General features: G+C 47.5%; 1 protein-coding gene across 1 annotated transcript in view; it reads left to right on the forward strand.

The window, feature by feature from the left end:
* Positions 1–9850: 9850 nt before the first annotated feature.
* MFSD12 (major facilitator superfamily domain containing 12) overlaps positions 9851–27121 on the forward strand; it is a 28691-nt gene continuing 11420 nt past the window's right edge. The window contains exons 1-3 of the mRNA XM_066635834.1: positions 9851–10335; positions 24750–24960; positions 26959–27091. Of these exons, the coding sequence (XP_066491931.1) occupies positions 10065–10335; positions 24750–24960; positions 26959–27091 (615 nt within the window). The 5' untranslated portion in view covers positions 9851–10064. The remainder of the gene's footprint in view (positions 10336–24749; positions 24961–26958; positions 27092–27121) is intronic.

Below are 27121 nucleotides of genomic sequence, written 5' to 3' on the forward strand. Positions count from 1 at the left end.
TTTAGCTCGGTATCGAGAGAATGAGTGTCGGAGATCGTTGAGCCAAGGTACACAAAGTCATGGACAACCTCCAGTTCATGCTCAGAGATTGTAATGCAGGGAGGTGAGTCCACATCCTGAACCATGACCTGTGTTTTCTTCAGGCTGATTGTCAGTCCAAAATCTTGGCAGGCCTTGCTAAAACGATCCATGAGCTGCTGGAGATCTTTGGCAGAGTGGGTAGTGACAGCTGCATCGTCGGCAAAGAGGAAGTCACGCAGACATTTCAGCTGGACTTTGGATTTTGCTCTCAGTCTGGAGAGGTTGAAGAGCTTTCCGTCTGATCTGGTCCGGAGATAGATGCCTTCTGTTGCAGTTCCAAAGGCCTGCTTCAGCAGGACAGCGAAGAAAATCCCAAACAAGGTTGGTGCAAGAACACAGCCCTGCTTCACTCCGCTTCGGATGTCAAAAGGGTCTGATGTGGAGCCATCGAAGACAACAGTGCCCTTCATGTCCTTGTGGAAAGATCTGATGATGCTGAGGAGCCTGGGTGGACATCCAATCTTGGGGAGAATCTTGAAGAGGCCGTCTCTGCTGACCAGGTCGAAAGCCTTTGTGAGATCTATGAAGGCTATAAAGAGTGGCTGTCGTTGTTCCCTGCATTTCTCCTGCAGTTGTCTAAGGGAGAATACCATATCAGTGGTGGACCTGTTGGCTCGGAATCCACACTGCGATTCTGGATAGACGCTCTCTGCAAGTACCTGGAGCCTCTTTAGTACAACTCGGGCAAACAGCTTTCCTACAACGCTAAGGAGAGAGATGCCCCAGTAGTTGTTGCAGTCACCCCTGTCACCTTTGTTCTTGTACAGCGTGATGATGTTTGCATCCCTCATGTCTTGAGGTACTCCACCTTCTCTCCAGCAGAGACAGAGGATTTCATGCAGCTCAGTGACGATGATCTCTTTGCAGCATTTTAGGACTTCAGCAGGGATGCTGTCTTTTCCAGGTGCCTTGCCAAAGGCAAGGGAGTCCAGGGCCACGTGAAGTTCTTCTAGGGTTGGTTCACTGTCAAGCTCCAACAGCACAGGCAGGCACTCAATGTTGTTCAGTGCTTCTTCGGTGACTACATTTTCTCTGGAATATAGCTCAGAGTAGTGCTGCACCCAGCGTTCCATCTGCTGCGCCCGATCCTGGATGACCTCGCCTGTGGCAGACTTCAGAGGGGCAATTTTCTTCTGTGTTGGACCTAGGGCCTGCTTGATACCATCATACATCCCCTTGATGTTGCCCGTGTCAGCTGCTATCTGTATCTCGGAACAGAGCTGGAGCCAGTAGTCGTTAGCACATCTCCTGGCAGTCTGTTGGACTTTGCTGCGAGCAGTTCGGAGGACCTGCAGGTTGCGCTCACTGGGACAGGCCTTGTATGCTGCTTGAGCTCTCCTCTTTTCCTCAATGACTGGTGTCAACTCCTCAGAGTGGGCTTCAAACCAGTCTGCCGCCTTGTTGGTCTTCTTGCCGAATATGGACAAGGCGGTGTTGTAAACGGTATTCTTGAAATGTTCCCATCTGTTGGATGTGTTTGCGTCGGCCGGGCCTGGAAGAGATTCCTCAAGCGCTTGTGCAAATTCCTCCACTTTTCTCTGATCCCGGGTCTTGCTGGTATCAATGCGAGGTCTTCCTTCCTTTTTCGTGTGATACAGTCGCTTTGTTTGCAGTTTCACTCTGCTGCACACCAGGGAGTGGTCAGTGTCGCAGGCAGCACCATGATAACTGCGTGTGATCTTGATGCTGGGAAGGCTGGAGCGTCTGGTGAGGATCAGGTCGAGCTGGTGCCAGTGCTTTGATCTTGGATGTCTCCAAGAGACTCTATGTTGGGGCTTTGTGTTGAAGAACGTGTTGCTGACACAGAGACCGTGATGACAGCAAAACTCTAGCAGGCGTTGGCCATTTTCGTTCATCCTCCCAGTGCCAAACTGACCTAAGCAAGTGGGCCATGAACTGTTATCAGCACCAACTCTAGCATTGAAATCGCCGAGGATGAACAATGGCTCTTTTACAGGGATTTTCTTGACAGTGGTGGCCAGGTCATCATAGAATTTGTCTTTGGCTTCTGCTGGAGACGACAGAGTCGGTGCATAAGCACTGATGAGAGTGATAGGTCCTGCTGATGACTGGAGCTGCAGGGACAAAATTCTTTCACTTCCCACAGTAGGTGGGATGATGGATTTCAGCAGGGTATTTCTGACCGCAAAGCCAACGCCATGTTCCCTGGTTTCGTTTGGTGGTTTTCCCTGCCAGAAAAATGAGAAATTTCTCTCCTTGACAGATCCGGAATCTGGCAGCCTAGTCTCTTGAAGGGCGACGATGTCCATCTGCAGTCTGCTCAGCTCCATGTCGATGACAGCTGTTTTGCGTGCGTCGTCTATTTCTTGCAGGTCATCAGAGAAGCCAGGTGTCATTGTCCTAACGTTCCAGGTGCCCAGCTTTAGGGCAGTAGTTTTCTGTTTTCTGTTGCATGGTGCAGAGTTGTCGATCCGCTTGTCGGTTTTCACCCTAAACCCCACGCACCCCATGAGGTTAACGGACCGTGGCGAGGCAACACCTTACTGGCTGGGGACTGCCCAGCTTAAGGCGGGCGGTAGCTGCCCAATGAGATGCAATGATCTCTCCCACCGTCGGAAGCAGCCCCTGGCGTCATGCTCTACGCCAATCGAGCAAAGACTTATAACCGGTAAACTGCTGCTTCCCGTGTTGTGCCGACGCCGTATGGCGAAGTTGGAGTGTCCTCTCCAGTGCGCGAAGCCTGGGTAAAGAAGGTATGGAGGATAGGCTGTTACCCATGCAGCAAATCCCCCCTCTCCACGTCGCTGGAATGGTCCAATGGAAAGGCAGAAGCCAATACGGTTGGTTCCAGCGGCGTCGCAGGAGTTGCCAGAACGTGACTGTGTTCAGCCATGAACTGCCTAAGGGACTCCGGCTCCTGATTTTGCCTCGAGGTTGACTCCTGAAGCCTTTTCCAGAACTGGATGTAGCCACAAGGCAGTGGAGGTTTGAGGTCAGAGTTTCCTTCTCTTAGATGAGCTGCCTTCCTAGGCTGACGAGTCCCATCTACCCGGTTAAAAAAAAAAAAACTCTTATATAAAGAAAAGAAAATTGTGCAAAGGAGTATATATTATCAAAGAAGTTATTACTCGGAAATTCAACCAACATATCCAGTAAATTTATAAACCATCCAGTCTCCAAAATTTGCAAAGACAGAATAAACTATGCAAAATTTTAAATAGAATACATTACGCAAAATAGAGTATGCAAATATGTTCAAGCTACACATAATTTATGCAGGTTGCTGAAATCAGCTCTCCTCTTGGTGCAAGTTTTTTACAGCATTGACTACAACAAACAGCCTTGTCTATATTTTTTCTGTTTTTTAAATAAGGGACATGTCAAAAATGAAAAATTTAAACAGATATGGGGGGGCCTGTTACTGTAAGATCTCTCTCTGTTATTACTGTCTACTGTCCTACTTTTGAGCTACCTAGAAGGATGGGTAAGTCTAACCTCAAGAGGGGCTTGCCTCTCTAATTACTGCATCCTTTCTGAACACTGAATCAACTACCAAAGAGAAATATCAAGTTGCTAGTCCCTGTGGGGTGCAGTCAAGTAGTCTAGAAGCATTTGCAGTGCTACAGCTAGGAAAGTGGGGGTCTGGTTAATCCTTTGACTGGGACATCACCACTAGTCTCAGATAAGGGCAAGCTTTGAATTTAATCAATACATATTTGTTAATGTTGCTAGTTCTCATGAAAGTCTAGAAACCATACAGCTAGAGCAAAGAACTCAGAAGTGTGTGCAGAAGGAGAGAGCCAGTGATAAGTTGTAGTATTTGGAGTGCATTTGCAAGCTGCTTCTTTCCCATGTGCCCCCTTATTCTTTGACGATCTTCCTCTCTTTGCAGGGACGATAAAAAGGAAGATATGGCGGCAAGAACCTTTGAACTTGGGTAAATATAATGATTTTTGGGGAAGGGGAAGAGATATGTGAGATTTGGGTTTACTCCTTGCTTAAAGCAAAACACCCTACAAAACTTCCCCTGGGATCTATGTCTCTCATTCATAAATTTGCACCCAGTCTTTTTTCTCATTTGGGATCAGCCTATACCGTGCACCCCCTGCATTCCAGGTCACATCCTTTGGCATTGCCCCTTTTGTGATGACCATCTCCAGCAGCAGCTGTGACTTTATAGCCCAGCCTGGAGTCAGAGATGGACTTTGAAACTGTGACAGGGCACAGCTGCCTCAGCCATTCATCAGGCTTGATGCCCCCAGGCAACTGCCCTCAGGCATTAGCTCTTCTCCTTAGGTAGATGTTTAGGTCTAGTGTCCATCTTCAACCCTCTCTTCTGGGTTTAGACATTTGTCTCCACAGAGAGGCTGTCTACTGGCAATACTACTCATCTCCATTTTTCTTCTCCTCATTCTCTCCAGAACTTCCCCACATGCATTTGACAATGAAACCCTGGAGATGGAAGACGAGGGATCTGTTGAAGGCCAAGGCCGGGAGCAGAAAGCGGTGGAGGAGAAATTGACCTCCATGTGAAGGGTACCCAGAGACAGATGAAGGAGGAGAGGAAAACAGAGGTGGCCATGACATAGCCCAAGGGTGGCCAAACTTTCTTAATGTAAGAACCACATACACTAAATTTCAGATGTTTGAGAGCCACAATATTTAAGAAGCATTTAAATTCTTAAATATGTACATTTACTCACCATGAACATCAAACTTGTGTTTTAATCCAGTGAACTCTCAGTTTATATCCAGTAAATAATTATAAAGCATGAAAATTGTTTGCTTGCCGTTTATATTAATTGTGATACAAAAAAAGGCGTTCAGCCAACAAATTTCTATGAGCCACACATTATATGTCACAGAGCTACATGTAGCTTATAAGCAGCTGTTTGGCCACCCCTGACATAGCCCTTGTTCCATCATATGATGCCACTCTGGCTTCACCAAACCTTCTGGCCCCATTGTACACCTGTCCTTGATCACCCTGCCCATCTCTCCCAGCTAATCTAAGCCATGGGTTTGACTGAAACATGGGATCCCTCCTGTTTTGTTAGTGCCTCCTTGGCAGATGGGTGAATATCAGAAGGAGCTTTTTCTCCCATCCATCCACACTAGGAAGAGAAAAGCAGCTCTTTCTGACCTAAAATGCTCTTATGTCCTGACCAAATCTGCATTCCAAGTTACCCAAGGAGAGGGATACTTCTAAAATTATCCTTTCCCAAATTTATCTCCAGATATTGAATTGGGTCTGAATTATATGGTGTTGTTTCAAAGGTGAACGGATGTACAGTCAGTTTTCTTTATATGCAAATTCACTTATCTACGAGGGCAGAATTGCTACCTTCTCTCATTATCTGCACCTCTGTTCTCATTATCTGCTATGCAGAGATCTTCTGGAGCCTGCAGGAACCTTCAGAATGGTGACTGTGACCAGCATGGAACCCTTTAAGTTTCATTTTAAAGGGGTCTGTGCTTGTTGCATGTGACATTCTGAAGGTCCCAGCAGCCTCTGCAAGGTCTCGGCATCATTCAGAGATATTTTGGTACTTTCTGCTGCTCTTTGCAGGCTTCCTAAGGGTCTCTGCTGGATTCTTCTGAGGGTACCACTTTCCCTCCTAAGTTGTCCCTTGTACCTTAACCCCATTGTACCTAACCCCATAGGATCAAGTGGTTGTTATCTGCAAATTTGCTATCCACTAGGGTTTCCAGAAACCTAACCCTAGCGGATAACAAGCTTTAACTCCCTGATGAATTTGTTTTTCTCTCTGAATTTTTTACAGAGTGTTGTGGATGTATAGTCTGTCAAAACTTTTCTAATTCTCTTCATTTGTAGCTTCCTTCCTTGTGAATTAGTAATGCACACATGTCCATTGATAAAACAAAATTTAAAAGGCAATCTTGATGCAATCATATGTATAATTACGCTAAGATTCCTTTAGTGTTGTGTTCTGCCAGTGTGCAGGAGTGTATGTGTGTATCAGTAAAAAAAACCCTCAAAAATCTTGATGCAAATATATGTATGATCAATGCAGATTGCTTTCTTACAGTGTTTTGAGTGTGTGCATTGGAAGCAAAGACTAGGGAAAATGTAAATAAACTGAAAATCTAAAGTCAGCATTGCCTTCTCCAGTTCTGAAATTCCATTCCAGAAATGTGCTCATTAAATCCAAATAAAGGAGGAGCAGTACACAGCACAGAATAAAATGCAAAACAGTAATGAAACAGAATGAAGGAATTCTCATATGTGGGAGAGAGTAAGCAACAAGAATTTGGGGGGGGGGGTGTGATACAAGAATCTGCAACATTTCTTGGATTCCACTAACAATTCAAACCCAGTTGCTTTAAAACTAAACTAGCTCTCAAAATATTGTCCAGTACTACTTCCTCCCTTGCTTAAACAAACAAACAAAACCCCCATTAAATACAATCTGTTGATTGGGGGGGGGGGATTCTTGGTGTTTTTAGAGGGATGAAGATTGTGCTCTTTTTTTTTTTTTAAATAAAAGAGCCATATAAACATTTCATTTTGAGTGTAAGCTCCTGGGGGCAGGGGTCTATCTTTTGTTTTAAACAAAAACAAAATTAAGGGTGAGAATCAAACCTTGGATTAGTGCAGTGGTTCCCAAACTTTTTTAGCTATCAGCTCCTTTGACCTACTGGGTCACTGGTCACAGCTCCCCATTAGAACTACAATCCTATACATTGTATAGTGTAGTGGGTTTTTCGTGAGGATTCCACTGCTCCCCTGGCTAGTTTCTCTGACTCCCTGAGGAGCCCTGGCTCACAGTTTGGGAACCAATGGATTAGTGGAGAGGATTTTTAGGTTTCAGGTTATGGCTTTGTCCATACAAATGGATCTTGGCACCAGTGTCTAAAAATAAACAATTAGCGTCATGGCATCTAGTGGCTGCTTAAGAATTTAGTTTTTCTCTCTAGGCATAAGGGCTAGGAAATTAATAAACATGTAGTGCGATCCTATGCATGCACACAGATGGTTGTTGTTGACATCCTTCAGTCTCGGAAGACTATGGTGTCATGCTCTGAATGGTGGTTCTGGAACAGAGTATCCTCTCCAGTGCGTGAAGCCTGGGTAAAGTAGGTATGGAGGATAGGCTGTTACCCATGCAGCAAATCCCCCCTCTCCATGTCGCTGAAATGGTCCAATGGAAAGGCAGAGGCCAATACGGTTGGTTCCAGCAGCGTCGCAGGAGTTGCCAGAACGTGACTGTGTTCAGCCATGAACTGCCTCAGGGACTCTGGCTCCGGATTTTGCCTCGAGGTTGACTCCTGAAGCCTTTTCCATAACTGGATATAGCCACAAGGCAGTGGAGGTTTGGGATCAGAGTTTTCCTTCTCTCAGATGAGCTGCCTTCCCAGGCTGACGAGTCCCATCTACCCGGTGGCTGTTCAGTCGCCTCTTACGACAAGTACAGCCAAACTGAGGGCCTATTCTTATCCCCAGCCCCCAGGGGAAAGTACACAGTACACAGATGGTACTATATGAAAAAATAAATGGTTTAGTTAGTTGGTAGTAAGTCCCACTGGGCTTACACTCAGTGTTTGCAGGGCTTACACTCAAGTAAGCATGCAGAGGATCACAGCCTGAACCTGCAATCTTCTGCACTTACTTGGGATTAAACCCTATTGAACTAAATAGGACTTGCTTCATACTAGATAAACATACTAGGGTCAGGCTGTAAGGGACTCGAGATGTTGAAGCTGCTTTGTCCCAAAGGTCACTCTCTGCACTTGTGGGACAAAAAACAAGGTAACAAACAGGGTAGTGCACAGTAACAGCCAGTCCTGGGGAGGGGGTGTCACTCAGGAGAAATTTAGGCCCAAATAAAGGAAGGAATCCTGGGGAAAACCTACAGAGGAGAATGAGAGGCCAAAGGCAGGAGCCTGGGCAAAACTGAGGCATAGGAAAAAGCAATTAGCCCCACTAAAAACACACCCAACTCATGCTGCAAAGTTAAGTGTGTGCCCTGCGCATATACACCTTGAAATTACTGTTCTGCAGGAAGTACAACCAGATCCTTGGGGAGATTAGAAGTTTAGTGCATCCATTGTTTCAAACCACTTTGATTGGTTTGCACACAATGCAGCAACTGCTCAGTTTCGGTTCATCAACACATTGTGCTTTCAGAGCCTGGCACAGGCCAAACTGTTGCTGAGGGATCATGTTGGCAACCTTCAGTCTCGAAAGACTCTGGTATCGCGCTCTGAAAGGTGGTTCTGGAACAGCGTCTAGTGTGGCTGAAAAGGCCGATTCGGGAGTGACAATCCCTTCCACACCGGGAGCTGGAAGAACCCTGGAAGTTCTTCTAGGGTTGGTTCACTGTCAAGCTCCTCCAGCACAGGCAGGCACTCAGTGTTGTTCAGCGCTTCTTCGGTGACTACATTTTCTCTGGAATATAGCTCAGAGTAGTAGTTAGCACATCTCCTGGCAATCTGCAGGACTTTGCTTCGAGCAGCTTGGAAGGAAGCTCGGAAGGAAGGGCTGAGGGAAGGGCACCACATTACAGTACAGTACAGTACAGTACAGTACATTCCCTTTGCTGAGGGAAGGGCACCACATTACAGTAGTGGGAAAAAGAGCCCCCAGCCATGAGTTACAAGGGTCTGTGTGTGTTCTCAGTGTTCTCAGTCCAACCTTGCTGTAAGATGCGGGGTTTTAGAAGCACACAGGAAGGCTCTGATTTCCAGCCGTGAAGTGGGAAAGGGTGCTAGTCACATTCCCTCCCTTGGACTCCACAGTGGGGTCTTGGGTTTGATTCTCTGGGACCTTGTGATTTTGCTCTGAAGAAGAAAAGTCAAAGAAGATGCTGAGTCACAACTGGAAAGTGCCCCACCTATAGCAGTGTATCCCCCCCAGCTGCTTCCCCCCCACACACACATTTTTTTTTGTCCTGCACCAGAAGTGCAATATGATGCATCAGTCAGAGGAATGTGGTTCAACAGCACTGGAGCCCAGCTACACAATCAGGGCAAACTCACATACCAAGGTATCTTTACTCAGAAGGAAGTCTGGCTGCTTTCAGCAGGATCCCCTGATTTACATTTTTTAATAACATATACAGGCATCATGCTTTTAGAGCTTCAGGCTGCAATCCTATCCACACTTTCCTAGGAGTAAGCTCCACTGGCCATAATGGGACTCACTTCTGAGGATTGGGTAGGATTGGGTTCTCAATCATTTACCTGCATACAGAAGCACAAATAAACACACCCCAGTCCCTGAATTCTCACATGTGCAAAAGCAAAAAAATAACTATTCATATTTGGGGAGCATGGCTCTTAGAGCCCAATCCTAGGTGTGTCTACTAAGAAGTAAGTCCCACTATAGTCAATGGGGCTTACTCCCAGGTAAGTGTGGCTAGGATTGCAGCCTTAGAGACCAAGCCTTGGCATGTCTACTCAGAAGTAAGTCCCACTGTAGTCAAGGGGCTTACTTCCAGGAAAGTGTGGACAGGATGGCAACCGTATTGGGACTCTAAAAGGGCGAGCGTCAGTGTGGCTACTCAAAAGCAAGAGTTGGGTGGCATTTACTCTCACGTAAGCCTGCACGTCGCAGCTCTGAAAGCAGCTGGCCTGGAGTCCCACGAGAACCGCTTTGGCAGACGAGCAAGGCGGCTCTTGGGGGAAGCCTCGAGCGGGCCGCGCTCCCTCCGCCCGCTAGGCGTGGCTTCCCTGCCCCGCAGGCCCTCCATTGGTCCTCGTTGCCATGGGCTGCCCCGTGGAGCCAGGAGGAGGAAGGGACGCGGAGATCAGCTGGAGCCCTGCTGCCCGCCTGGGGGCGCCGCGGAGCCGGCGGGGGACACGCGGGCCGGCGGAGCCGAGGGAGTTTCCCGGAGCGCATAAAAGCCGGCCGGCCGGCGCGCTCATGGCTGGGGACGCTCCGCGGGTCGCCCAGACTGCCCCTCGCCTCCCGCGCCGCAGCTGATGCGCCCTGGCGGTGCGCTTTTACGCGCGGCTGGTGCGGGGGAAGGGAAGGCAGGGCGGCGGCGCCCTCCCGCGCCATGGTCGACCCGCAGCCGCGGGCTCTGCCTCTGCGGGCCCGTCTGAGCTACGCCGTGGGGCACTTTCTCAACGACCTGTGCGCCTCGATGTGGTTCACCTACCTCTTGATCTACTTCCACTCGGTCCTGGGCTTCAGCACCGGCAACGCGGGCGCGCTCCTGCTGGCGGGCCAGGTGGCGGACGGCTTCTGCACGCCCCTGGTGGGCTACGAGGCGGATCAGGCCGGCGGCTGCGGGCGCTACGGCCGCAGGAAGTCCTGGCATCTGGCCGGTAAGGGTCGCAGCGAAGGTGGGCTGATGGGCTGCGGCACCGGTGGAACTGCTTGCGACAGGGCACCTTGCCACTTGGCATCTTAGTCTGTGGGTGGCGTCTTGGTCTGTGGAACTCCTTGCCACAGGAGGTAGTGATGGCATCTCACTACTTGGCATCTTAGTCTGTGGAATTCCTTGTCACAGGAGGTGGTGATGACATCTGGCCTAGATGCCTTTAAAAGGGGTTTGGACAGATTCATGGAGGAAAATTCCATCACAGGTTACAAGCCATGATGGGTGTGTGCAACCTATTGATTGTAGAAGTAGGCTACCTCAGAATGCCAGATGCAAGGAAGGGCACCAGGATGCAGTCTCTTGTTGTCTTGTGTGTTCGTTCCCTGGGGCATCTGGTGGGCCCCTGTGAGTTACAGGAAGCTAGACTAGATAAGCCTTTCCCCTGATCCAGCAGGGCTGTTCTTAGTGAGAGTTGGTGATAACCAGTCACTAAGCATCTCAGAAAAGGGGAGATAGACAGAAGAGATGTTGGATCAGACCTCAAAACTCTCCCATGTTGCTTGCTGATTAGTAATTGGCGATAGACTGCCCCTGCACATGGGAGCTCTGGTTAGCTGTGTCTGGTTAATAGCCATTTACGTATATGCTTGTTTTCCTTGTGAATATGAGCCTTGCTGGATCAAACCCTAGGTCTGTTCAACCAGGCCAAGCTGGAGCATGAAGGTTCAGATCTGTCCCTTGTTGGTTTATTTCATTCATAATGAATTGGTATCCTATTAACCCATTTCTGCCCAGCCCACAGGTGTACACATTTGATCCCTGTTGCGTATATGCAACGTTGGGCAGAAATGACATAAAGCAAGGCCACTGTGGCTGATGAAATCAGTAGCACAGCATAACAAGCAGATGTTGAGCTTTCCCAGGCAAGAGGCCTTGCTCTGCTGGGCTTGATGGTTCTCTCTGGCCCATTTGTTTTTGGTCTGCATCTGGCTGACACTAAGGCTGAAACTAATTTTGTTCAGCCTGCTTTTCATAGCCTGCTTGATATTGCTGCTTGCTTGCTGTACAGGCTATAGTGGTCTAGTAAATGCAGCCTCCATCATCTGGATGGCTGACATCCTCTTTAATGCGCAGAATCAGTCATTCTTGAGTCTCTGATTGAGAGCCTGAGCCAGGGTGATGCTGATCTTTCCCTTGCTGAGATGCTCTTCCTGAGGAGCAGAGGGGCAACCACCAAAGGGCCTGTTTCTCTGGCCAATAACTAGGAGGTCAGCTTGACAGTTCCTGGGCTGGTTGACCTGGCATTCAGTGATAGATGCTACTGGAACATGGATGCTCCATTTAGCTATCATAGAGGGACACTCTGGACTTCTAGAGACAGACGTTGTAGTTTGGAGTTGCTCATCTGGCATTCTTTCCCTTATAGAAGGCAATGGCCTTCAATGGCATGCTGTGCAGTACCCAAACACAGAGTCCAGTGGCTAATTGAGAAAATCCCTGTACTCTGTAAAGGAAGCACCTAGCAGAATTTATGAACTTAAATACTGCATATAAAGTATAAAGGATCAGATGCTGCAGTGCCTGTCCAGGACTTCAGATGGAGAGAAGGATCATTCCTGTCCACCTACTCCATAGAGGCACAGGGGATTGAACCTTGGACCTTCTGTAGGCAGAGCAGTTGCTCAAACATTGAGCTACAGTCCTTCTCAATGTTGTGGTGGTCTAGAGCAGTGATTTTCAACCTTTTTTCATCTCATGGCACACTGCTAAGGCACTAAAATGGTCAAGGCACACCACCAGGTTTTTGACAATTGCCAAGGCACACCATGCTGCCAGTGGGGGCTCACATCTCCCATTGGCCCTATTAAAAAATGACCTTCTCCCAAATTCCTGTGGCATACCTGTGGACCACTCACGGTACACCAGTGTGCCACGGCACAGTGGTTGAAAATGGCTGGTCTAGAGAGTCAGAACAAACAGAAGTAAATATTTCTGTACCCAGCATGTAATTAATCTGTGGGACTTCTTGTCACAAGATTTGGTTATGACACCTCACCTAGATTCCTTTAAAAGGGGGATTGGCCAGTTTACAAGTCACAATGACTGCATGCAACCTCTGGTTTTATGGGTAACCTGTCTCTGAATATCGGATGCAAGGGAGTGATGACAACGGGATACAGGTATCTTGTTTAGTGTACACCTGGAGGCATCCCAGGTGGGCTACTGTGATATACAGAACCTTTGCCTCATCTAGCAGGGTGGTTCTTAGGTTCTTATTTTCTGGCTTCTCCAAACTTTTTAAAAGTTGTCTTCTGATTAGAACCTCTGCCATATTTTTTTTTATTCAAAAAGCAGATAGGGATGTGTGGGTAGAAGGGACTGCAGGACAGATAGAGGAGGAAGTCTAATTCCTCCTTTGTGGCATGGCCCTGATCCAAATCACCTTCCCCCGAGCTAGTTGGTGATGGAGAGGAAAATATGTGTGAACTAAAAAATGCTGGTTAGTTTCTCTTCTCTTCTGTGGGGATCAAGGCTGTGGTGTTGGGCGAAGCATTTAGATCTCCCCATAGCCCCTCTCTGGACTTGAGTGTGCACACATGCACCACCACCCCCCAGTTGCTGCCCATTTTAATTGTGGCAGTCCTGCATTGTGTCTAGTTCGACTCTTGGTGACTGCAGCAAAATTCGCACACACAACCTGGGAAGCCCAAGGGGAAACAGTGCCACTGACTGAATGCCTGACGTTAGTTCTTGTTGGCATCCTTCAGTCTCGGAAGACTATGGTATCGCACTCTGAATAGTGTTCTGGAACAGAGTGTCCTCTCCAGTGTGCGAAGCCTGGGTAAAGTAGATATGGAGGATAGACTGTTACCCATGCAGCAAATCCCCCCTCTCCACATCGCTGAAATGGTCCAATGGATAGGCAGAAGCCAATACGGTTGGTTCCAGCAGCATCGCAGGAGTTGCCAGAACGTGACTGTGTTCAGCCATGAACTGAACGGAGAGGATTTTTAGGTTTCAGGTTATGGCTTTGTCCACACAAATGGATCTTGCCACCAGTGTCTAAAAATAAACAATTAGCGTCATGGCATCTAGTGGCTGCTTAAGAATTTAGTTTTTCTCTCTAGGCATAAGGGCTAGGAAATTAATAAACATGTAGTGCGATCCTATGCATGCACACAGATGGTTGTTGTTGGCATCCTTCAGTCTCGGAAGACTATGGTGTCATGCTCTGAATGGTGGTTCTGGAACAGAGTGTCCTCTCCAGTGCGTGAAGCCTGGGTAAAGTAGGTATGGAGGATAGGCTGTTACCCATGGAGCCAAACCCCCCTCTCCACGTCGCTGAAATGGTCCAATGGAAAGGCAGAAGCCAATACGGTTGGTTCCAGCGACATTGCAGGAGTTGCCAGAACGTGACTGTGTTCAGCCATGAACTGCCTCAGGGACTCCGGCTCCGGATTTTGCCTCGAGGTTAACTCCTTAAACCTTTTCCATAACTGGATATAGCCACAAGGCAGTGGAGGTTTGGGATCAGAGTTTTCCTTCTCTCAGATGAGCTGCCTTCCCAGGCTGACGAGTCCCATCTACCCGGTGGCTGTTCAGTCGCCTCTTACGACAAGTACAGCCAAACTGAGGGTCTATTCTTATCCCCAGCCCTCAGGGGAAACTAACTGATGTTAGTGCTTGTAAACCAAATCATAACATTCAGTTAGGCTTGATCCTCTTCTAGTTGTTTTGCTCCCTGGAGAGAGTAAATATGATGACTATTTTTCCTTCTCTTGCAGTAGAGGTTGGAGGTGGCTTCTATAACATAAGATACGGAAACCATTTCAGGTTATTCCAGAAGCTTCCAAACTACCTCTTTCTGCACCTCTGGCAAACAGAATTTGGCAACCAAGAGAGACTCCAGTTTACAGTCATTTCTGTTGCACATTGTGTGTTATGGGTGTCTTGGATATTGCAATTGGTTGGTTTCAAGCTGAAAGTGGGAAGATCAGAGTTCAAATACCTGCATTGCAGGGATGCTCACTGGGTGTCCTTGGGCCAGTTACTCATTCTGAGCCTAAGCTTCTTCACAAGAACAACCACCACAAGTCCTGTGGCACCTTAGAGACTGACTAATGCAGCCATTTTCAACCACTGTGCAGTGGCACATTGGTGTGTGCCACGGGTGGGCCACAGGTGTGTCATAGGAATTTGCGGGAAGCTCATTTCTTAATAGGTCCAGTGGGGGATGTGAGCCCCCCACTGGTAACATGGTGTGCCTTGTCAGTTGTCAAAAATCTGATGGTGTGCTTGACTATTTTAGTGCCTTGTCAGTGTGCTATGTGATGAAAACGGTGGAAAATCGATGGACTGATGTCTTGTAGCAGAAGCGGTCATGGGCTAGAGCCCAGTTTTACAGATGCATGAAAGGTTGTTTTCAGTAGGGCGTGTGTGTCTGAAATGGCCAGGGAATGCAAGACCTAGCCTGACATTTCTATGCAAAGTGGATCAGCTAAACCTTGTGATGACGGTGGCTGTAGGTAATAACTGCATCAACACAAGTTAATATTGTAATGTGGCAGAAATGCATTGTTCTGATTCAGGCCTGAGAGGGTAGTATCAAACTTCATTATAAACTCAGACTTGGCCGTCTCATGCTGGAGTCTTCCTTGATGAGGTTCCTCTGCTGAGGAATGGCCACTTTTCAGGTTAGCAGCAATGTGTCCTGGGAGGTTGAAATGTTCCCCTGCGGCTTCTGAACATTGGGAGGGACTGCAGTTCAAGGGAAGAGCATCTGTTGCATGTGCAGAAGACCAGCGTACAGGTGAGCAGGGCCAACTCACCCTAGAAGTGGGGTGAAGCAGCTGCTTTGAGCAGCAGGCTGGGAGAGGTGACAGGTGAGCAAGAGGAGAATGGAACTGAGAAAATCTCAGCATTGGAGAGGAGGAAGTAATAATAATATACAGTATTTATATACCGCCTTTCTTGGTCTTTATTCAAGACTTTATTCAAGGCGGTTTACACAGGCAGGCTTATTAAATCCACGCAGGGATTTTTACAAATTGAAAGAAGGTTCTCTCTTTCAAGAACCACCACATTCAAGCTGTTACACTCCGATCTGGTTTAACATTCTGGCCTCCATCCTCCCACGCTCCGAGCAGATGGAACAGCTCAGCTGCAGCTTGCCAGCTGCTTCAAGGTCGCACGGTGCCGGTGGCCTTGAACTGGCGACCTTGTGGATGTTAATCTTCAGGCAAATGGAGGCTCTACCCAGTAGAGGTTCTCTACCCCAGAAGTAGGGGTTACCACAAGCCTGTTCCTGATTTGCTGTCCAGAAGATGATTCCTGCTGCTTTGCTGCTGCTGCTGTCAGGTGCTTCTCTAACACAGACTAGGCACAGAGGATCCTGGGGCTCCCAGAATCCTCCCTGGCTGACCGGTTTTGAAGAAATAAGGGAATGTGTAGTGGGGATTGGGGCCAGGACATGAGTGCATTGAGAAAATGGGGGCACGGCAGAGTGTGGGCACTGCTTCCAGTTCTGGGCTTGCTTTGGCCAGACCTGCAGGTAGCACAGACAGCAAAGTTTGAAAATGCGGGCCAGCTTGGTCAGTGCTGCTCTAGGTGTGATTTCTACTGCCAAATCTGTGTCAGTCTTGCGTAGAGAGTGTTTTGGGTGAAGAGCAGCTTGGCAGGAATTCTGGGGAGCCTGCATTTTTGCAAGTGAATTCTGAAGGGGAATAACTGGCTTGAATCTCTTCCCTTCCTCCCTGCCAAAAAGAAGAAGAAAACCTACTCTGTTTTAAAGGGCAGCTTGCAAAATCTATACCTGCTGAGGCTTGCAATATGAGATGTCTCATCTAACCACGCTTTCCAGGCTGTGGGCAACTCAGTGGCAACACAAACACTCGTGGTACTTGTGAGGGTGACTCAGTCCTTCCAGTGTCCCTTGTGCTTTTGCACCCTTCTCTGGCAAAATCTCGTCCTGGATTTCCCAAATCGCATTTTCCTTCATGATTCCTCCCAGGGTTGGGTTCGGCCTCGAGTGTCCTCTTTTTAGTTTGAGAAGCGTTTGATTCTCCTTCATGTGTTCATCCCGGACCTAGGTTCAGCTCCAAGTACCTTTATAGTTTGAGAAGCATTTGATCTCTCCCTTCCCCCCCCCCCCAACCAGCTGACTGAAGTGGATTTTTGTCTAGCTGACCGGAACTCTCCAAATCCAGGTCAAGTTAGTGGGCCTCTGCTCTGTAGTGGAGTGTTTTTGTATGGCAAGTCCAGGCTGTGGAAATACCTGCCAAAGTCCACCTTGAGGCAAGAGTCACGCTGGCAGGAGTTCTTTTTTTTCAGTGACCGCATCACTACCTCGAGGACAAGCTTAGATCAGATGTTCACCCTCCCCCCCCCATGCATCAAGCTGTAGCTCTTATTTCTTTTTGTGGAAAGGCTACAGTATGGGGGGTTAATTCAGGGAGAAAAAGGGGCTAAGTGGTAGGGGTTGGATCATGCCAAGAAGCCTTGAAAATTTTGCATGGCGTAGGGAAGTGGAGAGAAAGAGGTTTCTTAGAACCAGGGGTTTTCTAGTGAAATCAACTGGACATCCAGAGCAGTTTCAGTTCCCTGGAAAAGAACTTCCCTGAAACTAGCTTTTGGACTCAGGATCTGCTTGACTTGCTACTCATTCCTATAAGGCTTTGGCTGGAGAGCTCAGTTTGACTGAGTGTTGAGTTGCTGCACTGTCTCTGTGTGGCTTAATCTTAAGAGGTGTTAGGAGGCTTCGGCTGGGTACCGCCCAAGATGAGTAGCCTGGGTGCTTGTGTCTGATAAGGGCCTACTGGAGAAGCCAGATAGCAGAGGGAAGTGATGATTTAAGGAAGAAATTGGAGGCACACAATTGTGCTGATGTGGCCTGGTTTTTTCCCTTACAGTAGGAGTTTGCTTTTCACTTGTGTAATGGAAGGCAGAGTATGTGCTGTAGGGGCAGCTTTTGTGATGAAAGGAAATCAAAGGCAGGGCCTTTCTGTGTTTTGCCAAATCTCAGGATCTTTAATCATCCAGGTTAGAGGTTAGTGACCCTTCCTCAAAATGTTTGCTTCTAATCAACCAGGCTATTGTCTTTATGGGCCAGATTGGGACAAGGGCCTTGTTTTGGTCTGTCAAACTTCTAATGCAGGGGTGCTCACACTTCTTTGGCTCGAGAGCTACTTTGAAACCCAACAAGGCCCGGAGATCTACCAGAGTTTTTTTTACAATGTTCGCGCCATCATAACATATAACATTTATGTGTACAATGTATGTTGGTGTACCTTGAGCCCCACTGAGTGTAACAGGACTTACTCCTGAGTAGACATGCCTAGGATTAGGCTGTGAGGCTGCAATCCTAGCCACACTTACCTGGGAGTAAGGCCCATTGAGTACAATGGGCCTTACTCCCGGCGTTTCCTCCCAGAGGCACCTGAAGGGGGGGTCAGCACTCTGATCTACTCATTTTGCCTCGCGATCTACCGGTAGATCGCAATCCACCTATTGAGCACCCCTGTTCTAAGGCTTCCGGTGGTAGATGGTATCTCTAAGGAGATGGGTTACAAATTGGAACTTCATCCAGGAATGAGGTGGTGTTATTGGGGCTCAGGAGCCTGTGTGCTACTTTTGAACACATTAAAGAGCTGAAGAAGGTTGCCCCAAGTGCTTAAGGGGGAGAGAGGCTTTTGCAGGTATGATGGATGTGGTCAAAAGAATGTAGCAGGAGCCTTGTTAGCTCAGTGCAAAGGTTAATCTAGTCCAGCTTTCCGTGATAGCTAGCCAGATGCTCATTGGGGACACAGGCAGTAGTTCTTGCATGTTGCTTGCCCCTAAGCAGTTGATAATTCAGGGAGAATGCCCCTGTGTATAGAGGCTGTCCTGTTAATGGCTGTTGATATCCTACCCTCTGTAAACATCTAAGAAGAGCCCAAGAAAGCAAAAGTCCATGTAGTCCAGCATACTGCTTCCCGCAGTGCTCAACCAACTGCCATTGGGAAGCCCACAAATGGGGCATGAGGTCCACAGCCTTTTCCCACTCTTCCTCTTTTGCCAATGGTGTTCAACAGCATTCTGCTCCTGCACATGGAGGGTTCCACTGGGACATCCAGGCTAATAACCAGTGAAAAATCTTTCCTCCCTCTTGAATTTGAACTACTGTCCCTCAGCACACCTTATGGCAGTGACTTCTGCAAGTTAATTGTACATTTGTGTACAGTACATTCTTTTGCCTGTCTCAGATCTGCCCCTAGTCCTGACTGCCCCCCTCCCAAGTTGACTAGAGAGGAAAAATGTCTCTTTCCACGCTATGCATGACCTTATAAGCCTCTATTTTTTCTACCCTCTGCTCTCCAGTTGCCTAAACTAAAAAGTCCCAAGAACTTTAGCCTTTCCTCTTGGGGGAACTGAAATGTGGTCCTGGTCTCCCCAGGCAGCCACAAATTCAAAAGCTGCCATACTTGAGCTGAGAAGCTTCAAAGGGAGGCTCTACCTGAAGCTGAAACCTGCATCCTGATTTGATCCAATCAGGAATGGGAATGGCTTTACTCATTAAGGAAAAGTAATTGTTCCTCCTTATGTGTGGTAATTTATATATGCGGCCCCTTTTTTGTGTGTTTGATAGGATCTCTTGCTTTCTGGAATGAATCACCCAAGAGTTCTGTCTTGAGGCATTGCGAAACAGTTTGGTTCAACCTGAAAGATGTGTTATCTACCAGAAGCAAACTGTTATCTGCCAGAAGCAAACTGTTAAGCAGACTGTTGCGCTATGCGTCTTGTGTTGCTTGAGAATAGGTTCCTGCTGTATCTCTTGCAATCCATGGGCATGATCATCTTGTTCCCGATCTGGGTCCAGCCCATGAAGGCTCCAATAAGAAAGCACTGTTCGTCTTGGTACATTAATTTAATTAACTCAGCATTGCCAAGGAAGCTGTTGTTCAAGATGTGGCGACCGTTAATTCAGAAGTACTTGAGAACGCAAGCACTCCTATTTGTGTGCTCGCCAGTAGAATTGTAGACAAACCCAGGCCTGTTGGCCAAGGCTTGAATGTAGAGTGTCTACCCCTGCTGCTCCCCTGCCCCCCTCCCAAAACAAAATGTTCACCTTTGGGGATAAGCATGGCTGCAGCAGTGAGCACTTCTGGAGCCCAGATGGCATCTTTTCCTAGTGCAGATTGGGATTACCAGTCCCAGAAATCTCAGTGGGAAGACTGATGCTATTTGCAACATTTCCACTTGGGAGGAGGACCCCTGGAGGCCCCTCTCTTGAATTGGAAATACTGTAACAGAAAAAGCATTGGTTTCCCTTTCAGAGAATGTTAGCAGCAACTGTTACCCTGCAGATGCCTGATCTTGTCTGATCTTGGAAGCTAAGCAAGGTCAGGCCTGGTTAGTACTTGGATGGGAGACCGCCGGGTGCTGTAGGCTTATACCATAGTCTTTCGAGACTGAAGGTTGCCAACCAGCCTGGGGTTACCATTCCCCACCAGGAATGGTGCTGGGACCTGGAGGTGTTCACTGCCACCTTCCTCACCCCCAAAAGTAGGCATGAGGCTTGGGGGGAGGAGGAAGATGGCAGTGGATGCCTTGCATTCAAGTCTTGGAGTGATTTGCTAATGTGCAAAAGACTCCCATGTTTTGGTGAACCTTTGTGAGCCTTCAGATGAGCTGCTTACACCATCACCAGGTTCCATGAGTGTTCATTTGGAACTTGCACAATGCAGGACTTCTTTTTGAACCAAACTCTGGGATGCGCATGCATTCCTAGATTACTTTATCTACCATTGCTGTTGTGACTTGTTAGAATATAAATCGTGTTGATATGCCAATAAAGGTTTCAGAACAGAACAGAACATGTTAGAATATTTTGTATCATGATCACTGACTGTACTTCTTGCATTCTGTAGCCCTTCGATCCCACCTTTTTTGATTGTTAAAGAAATATTCCTCTGTATTTTGCTTCTGGTATCTTCATTTAAAGCGGATGAAGACTTGTGCTGAAACAGATTGGCTAGCCTTTTGGGTGCTACAACACTTTGCCGTGTTTATTTAAACAGATAGAACAGAGTTTCTAACAGAGAGAAGCCTTTCCCATCTCCCATCCATCCCATCCACCCAGAGCTCATGATGGATGTATCTACAAAATGGGGAAGTCCCCAGGTGGAATCTCATCTTGCCATCATCTCACCAGGTGGCCCTAAGTCAAGGCAATCCCTCTCAGCCTTAGTCTTTCCATCTGCACTATGGGGAGAATGCTTACTGACAAGGTGGTTTTAAAGATTGTAGCCCGGTACTATACCTGAAGCACTTTGAACACTAAAAAGTGCTGTAGAAATGTAAAGAAGGATTATTATCTGCAGTTTGTTAACTGAAGATGCCAGGGATTAGACCAGGGATTTTATGTGTGCAAGCAGTTCTCTGCTACTGAGCTATGCTACTTAACTCTTGTCCTTTTCTTTTGTAAGCTTATAAACTTATGGGCTTTTTATTTTTTTACAAGAGAAGTAACTTTTTATCCATTCAATATAGGGTCTCAATGCAAACAACAGCCCTGAAAGTAGACCGGTCTGATTATTTCTATGTTGCAGATGAGTCTGGGAATCAGATTGATCTGAAAGCCCCCCTAGAAAGTTCATGGCAGAAATTGGGTTCTTTTCCAGGGACTTGCTGGCTCACCACTCAGTACAGTCACCAACACTACACTAGTTGTCAGTGAGGCTTGTAAATAGCCACTTGTCCGGGGGTGAATGAGAATCTCCTTCAGTCAACTAGGCAGGGAAAGATTTTAAATAAGCTGCAAAGTTTTTTGTGTCTGGGTTTCTAATTAGCATAGACACGTGTAAGGAAATAGGCTACTGTATACTCTTGTACAGGTTAATGCTCACAGAAGTCCTACTGTGTTTATTTGGACTTCAGTGAATCAGTATGCCTAGGACTGCAACATTAATGGGCCACTTTTTGTGTGTAAGTACAATTGTCAATTTCCAGGCTCCCCAAAGTTCTTGAGGACTAGTATCTTTTGTAGACTTGTTTGCAAGGTTTGTGGAACTCCTTGCCACAGGATGTGGTGCTGGCGTCTAGCCTAGATGCCTTTAAAAGGGAATTGGACAAGTTTCTGGAGGAAAAATCCATTACGGGGTACAAGCCATGATGTGTATGCGCAACCTCCTGATTTTAGAAATGGGTTATGTCAGAATGCCAGATGCAAGGAAGGGCACCAGGATGAGGTCTCTTGTTATCTGGTGTGCTCCCTGGGGCATTTGGTGGGCCGCTGTGAGATACAGGAAGCTGGACTAGATGGGCCTATGGCCTGATCCAGTGGGGCTGTTCTTATGTTCTTAAGGTTGTTGTCGGGAAGGAGGTTGGGCTGTTGTAACTTTAGTCTCCTTCCTTTTAGCAGCAGGGAGCTAACAAGGGAAGGAATATTTGAGTGCCACCTAACCAGAGTGTGACGTGGGGGTGTTTTCCATTGTCATCTGCTTTTAGTGTGACTGCTGTAACCTCAAGCATATTGACTCTCCTCTTTTTGAGGAAGCTGAAACTACCATCTGGCAGAGGGTGGGGAAGTGACTTTTCAGCTGAAAAACAAGAGTGGGATGCTGATTGGTCAGCTGGCATTGCTTATTAACTCACAACAATTGGCAACAATGGTGGGTCAGAATACCTTGTGACATCTGGGTCGCTTGGTCATGACTGATAGAATCAACACATCATGCCTGAAATTAGTCTCGCACAACAGAAAACCACTTCTAGATTTTACAACCTGAAAGTAATAAAAAAAACCTGGCAATCAGATGATGGGCTAGCCATGCAAGACTTATGACTCATAGACTGGCCCATCTATTCCAGTACCCTGTGTCTCCTCCTTAAGGACAGGTGAGGTTCCTGGGGTCTGTACATAAGTCAGGGAGCCAGTGTAATTTCAAAGACTTGCCTGTGGGCAAAAGTATAATCCTTGGGTGTCTTGGGCCAAAGCAGTTACACTGCAGAAGGATGCTGTCGTAAGAGTGTTCCTTTGGTCTTAAATGGGCAGTCCGACACCCAGAAACAGATAGATATATAGACAAGCCTACACTTAAGGTGCCAAGTTTTGACTTGCCTCACCAGCACTGGAAAACTTTGAACAGGATCCGTACCCTACATGGTGTAAGTCAGGACTCAGTGTTTAAGTGGGGGCTAGTATCTACCCCACAGTGTGATTGCGGGTTCTCCCGCCAAACCTTATACCACACTGTGTCTGGCTGCAAACTGAAGGCGTATACTGGCCTATGACTGACATTTTCAATGAAGGTAACTCTGTCCTTGAATGGCTGGACGAACTGGACATTGACATTTGATCTAGTTTAATTGTTATTTAAGTCCATGTAATATATGCCACACGCTAAATAAATAAATAAATGGTCTTGATTTCAGTTGTATTAATAATAATTAAACTATAAGATTTAGACTGTAGTATTTTCTCTGTTTGCTTTTCAAAGAGAGCAGGTGGCAGCTGTAGGGGGCCTTGATCGAACTCTGCTTTAAGCCTCCTTTGCTTAGCGGTGGTAAAATGAAGCTGTGGCTTGTCACTGAAGTCGCCTCTGTTCAGGGCCCGCACTATTAATGCTCCTCTCTGCCTTGCAGTATCTCCACTCACCCGGTGCCCAATCAGCCTTGGCCACACTGACTGCTTCCTCGGTCAGCTCCCTCCCTTTTGCCTCCCAGGAATCCCCGGATTTGCTGTGTTCTCCAGTGTCGTCAAGCTGCTGTTTTTCCCCATTGCCACAGCAGGGGGCCACTATTCTTCCTAGTTGTTGAGCTGCTCTGGGTTTCTCCAAGCAGCTTCCTGTGTTCCGTTTTGCCTGTTGGGGGACCTTCTGTGTTGCCTGTTCAAATTGGCAGGAGCTCTCCAGGGTCTGGGGCAGCAAAGGTCCTTTTCCAGCCCTGCAGTTGGAACTCATTTGGAGGGGTTGTGCTGGGGCCTAAGCTTGTGGATTGGCTCTAGAAAAGCAAGGATGATGTGTACGGAAGGAGGAAACCAGTTCGCCTGCACAACCAATTGGATCTGTCTTGTTTTTCCTGCTGTCAGGATGCATTATCGCTTGATCCAGGAAGACTGGAATTTCCTCCTCTGTCTCTCATGGAGAGCAGTGTGTGTGTGTGTGTGTGTGTGTGTGTGTGTGTGTGCCCGCGCGCGCGCACGCGCGCTATGTAATTGATGCTCTAGTAAAATGAAGCATGTGTAGGTGCGTTTTCCTGGCTGCCACTAGAAATCCCCTCCCTCCAGGGATCTTATCCAGTGACTCTGCTTAACTTGTTGTCAGTTTCAGCATGTGGATTCCTCTCCCTGGTGGGTGGCACTCTGTATCTTTCTGAGTGCCTTTGGAGACAAGAAGGGGACTCAACCTGCACTTCCCAACTGAGAATTGCTTCAGAAAATGTGTGCCAGACTTTGTTCCGCTCTCTTGGCATTGGAGGGAGTTTCGGTGTCGCAAACTTGCAAGCAGAGGCACTAGTAGGCGTTTTTCCCCAATGCTATTAATAGCTGGATGTGGCCCTGATCTCTTCCCACACTCTGGCCATTAAGCTTTCACACAGGAAAACACAGGGCCAAACCACGTATGTAGATGATCCTTATTCTGCCCAGCTAATAGAGAATCCTTTCCAAGGACATCCATGTGTTCAGAAAACTGCAGCCAGATTGCTGACAGGGACCACATGAAGGAGCTCATCGCTCCCATCTTGCAAGAACTCTACTGTTTCTGGGTCCACTTCAAAGTGTTAGTCATTGTGGCTTGGTTTCTCTGGGCCGATTTTTGCATGTGAATTTGTCCATCTTTTAGGGAGGTTCTGTTATGCCTTCCTTTGACTGAGGTTCAATTGTTGTGCATGTGGGGCAGAGCCTTCTTGGGGATGACCCCCTGGATGTGGAACTCCTTACCACAGGGGTTTGTGATCACCTCACCCACCTTGAAGGGATTCTAGTTCCACTTCTTTCACCAGGCTTTCAAAGGGTGAAGATAGCCTGGGGTCAGTTTGTATACCCTACTAGAAGTTTGCTTGCTTCTGTAGTTTTAAATTTTATTTTTAATGGTTTGTTTACAAGTTTTTTTTGTATTGTACTGCTAGCTCACTAGAGGTTTTGTGAAAAGTCAGGATGGTGTAGTGTTTCTGGAGTCGAACTCAGACCTGGATAGACCCAGGTTCAAATCCCTGCTCAGCTGGGAAGCTTCCTGGGTGACCTTGGGCTTGCTTACCTCAAAGGGTTGTTGTGAGGAGAAAAGGAGTGAAGGAACTGTGTACTCTACCCTGACCTCCTCAGAGGAAGGATGGTATAAAAGTGGGATAAGAATAAAATAAAGAAGTCATAATGAGCATGTCTATTGGTCTTTTCTGGTGTTTTGATGTGTTTTTGGCTTGCCTTTCTTTCCTCTCCTGCAGGAACCATCTGTGTCATTTTCTCCTTCCCCTTCATCTTCAGCCCTTGCTTAGGTTGTTCCGAAAAGACACCTCAGTGGGCTTCCCTCATCTACTACATCCCCATCATCGTCATCTTCCAGTTTGGCTGGGCGGCTACTCAAATCTCGCACCTTTCACTCATTCCAGAACTGGTCACCAATGACCATGAGAAAGTGGAGCTCACAGCTTTCAGGTAAGGCCCACAGTAGTGGGTGGAGCCAACCCAGACCTCAATGGTCATTTTTTTGTTTTTCATCAGTGGCTCTGGGTTATGATGGCTATGTGGAGCTTCTGTGTTCAGAGGCAGTCAACCTCTCGGTACAGGGGACAGTTGTGGTAGAAGAGTGTCGAGTATGTAAAAGGTGGTCCTAAGGCGGCCTGCTAGCCAGCTTTTTATTGGAGGCTTCTCTACATTTAAAATTCTGGTACAGGTTCATTAGTAACCTGAACCAGAGAGTTTAAAAAAAAAAAAATTCAGCAATCAGTTCAGAAAATTGGAACTAGTTTAGATCCATTTAATACCAATAATCTTAACCTCTTTGGCTCACAGTGCAACTCCAAGAAATGAGTACAGAGAACTATTTAACTTGAGAAATATTATTGTAAAGAATTTTATATAAATATTTACAAACACAATGTATACAGCAGGATAAAGCACATTAATCCAAATATGAGAGGCAGGGGAATGGGGCAATGGTAGGAAAGGGCCATTGTCTTTGTTCTGTGTTCTTGGCCTTCCCAGAGGCAAACTTTTGGAAATGGGGTGCTAGATTAGCCTGGCCCTTGGTTGGAAAGCTGAGTTAGGTGTAGCTCTGTTGATCATGAGAACTGAATGGAAGCTCCATGTACAGGTGCAATCTACCTTTGCTTCAGAATGGTGAGGACCAGGCAACTTGGAAGAGCTATTGCCTGGCTCATGGACTTTCTGGAGGTGCTATGGGGAAATGGGATGCTGGACTGGGTGGTTCCATCCAGCAGGGCTTTGATTTCATTTAGATAAAATGTTACCTGATCTGCCCTTGGAGCAAGCCCACCTTCCACCAGTAGAGGGCAGCATTTGCTTGTATCCAGCCTGGGCACAGAATTCCAAACCAGGAGCTTTCCCCAAGAAACCTTAGATGAGGCTTTCCTCGGGTGGATGGCAATTTCATACTGGCAAGGTATTTGTTTTGCTTTGAGCGTCCCCACCGCACTGAGCATCCTGATAGCCCTTTATGATGACAGCTCAGCATGCCAGTGCATGCATCGGCTTCCTGCAACAATTACCAAGCACTGATTGGATTTCTAGGCCTTCGCTTAGAACTGGGTACTTTGCATTAAAATACAGAATTAAGAACTCTTCTGAGGAACCCACCAGAGAGGTTGTTGTGGCTGTCTAGCTTTCTCCAGGACTGTGTGCGTGTTGCCTGTCGGTGGTGCATAGGTAGCCATCAGTCAACAGTAGAGAGCAGGCTTTTCCTCCTGGTGTTCTTGGGTTCAGTCTTTAGTCCCTGCCTTTAAAGGCTCTCAGAAGGGCTGGGAAAAGCTTCTCTCTGCCTGAGACTCTTTAGCGATGCTGCCAGTCAGAGACAGTCCTGAGGGGTGGATGAGCCAATGATCTGATTCCTTATATTAAGTGTGCTCGGGGTGCACCGTTCTGGAGAAATGAGGCTTCTGTGACAATATAGCTTGAAACAAACACGTGAAGCTGCATTACCCAAACTTGAACCATTGGTTCAACTTGGGCAGTATTGTCAGCACGGGCTGGCAGCTGCTCTCCAGAGTTTGGGTCAAGGGTTATTCCCAGTCCTACCCTAGAAATGTTGTCAGGGCTTGAACCTTTTGCACACAAAGTAGGAGCTCCACTGCTGCTCCCTTCCCATGTTTAAGTAAATCAATTCGATTAACTCAAGGCAGGGTGAACAACTAGCATACCTGGGGAGGTCAACAGGGGCAAGTGACCCCAGGGGGCACACCCATGGGGCACCTCTCACAGCCATTCAGGGCGGTTGCCTGTCTCTCACAGCAGCCATCCGGAAGTAATTGTGGTGACGTCATCAGAGCCCTGGGGCAGCAGAACACCCAGCCTCGGTGTAACACTGTTGATTGCAGCTTAATCCTGTTCTGTTTAGTTTGCTTTGACAAAATTCTGTGCCACCTGATAATGTCTAGATGAGTATCCCGTCTCTTATTTCTTCCCCCCCCCCTCCAGATATGCTTTCACGGTCATGGCGAACATCACTGTATATGGGGTGGCATGGCTGCTCCTTCACTTCCAGGCGGGCCACACGAAGATGCCAGACCACACCCAGCACCTTGGGAAGCACGACATCCCTATCTTTCGGGTGAGTAAGGGGTGCCTGCTAGGCTTGGGA

Source organism: Tiliqua scincoides, chromosome 8, assembly GCF_035046505.1.
Source record: "Tiliqua scincoides isolate rTilSci1 chromosome 8, rTilSci1.hap2, whole genome shotgun sequence".
Taxonomy (NCBI): Eukaryota; Metazoa; Chordata; class Lepidosauria; order Squamata; family Scincidae; genus Tiliqua; species Tiliqua scincoides.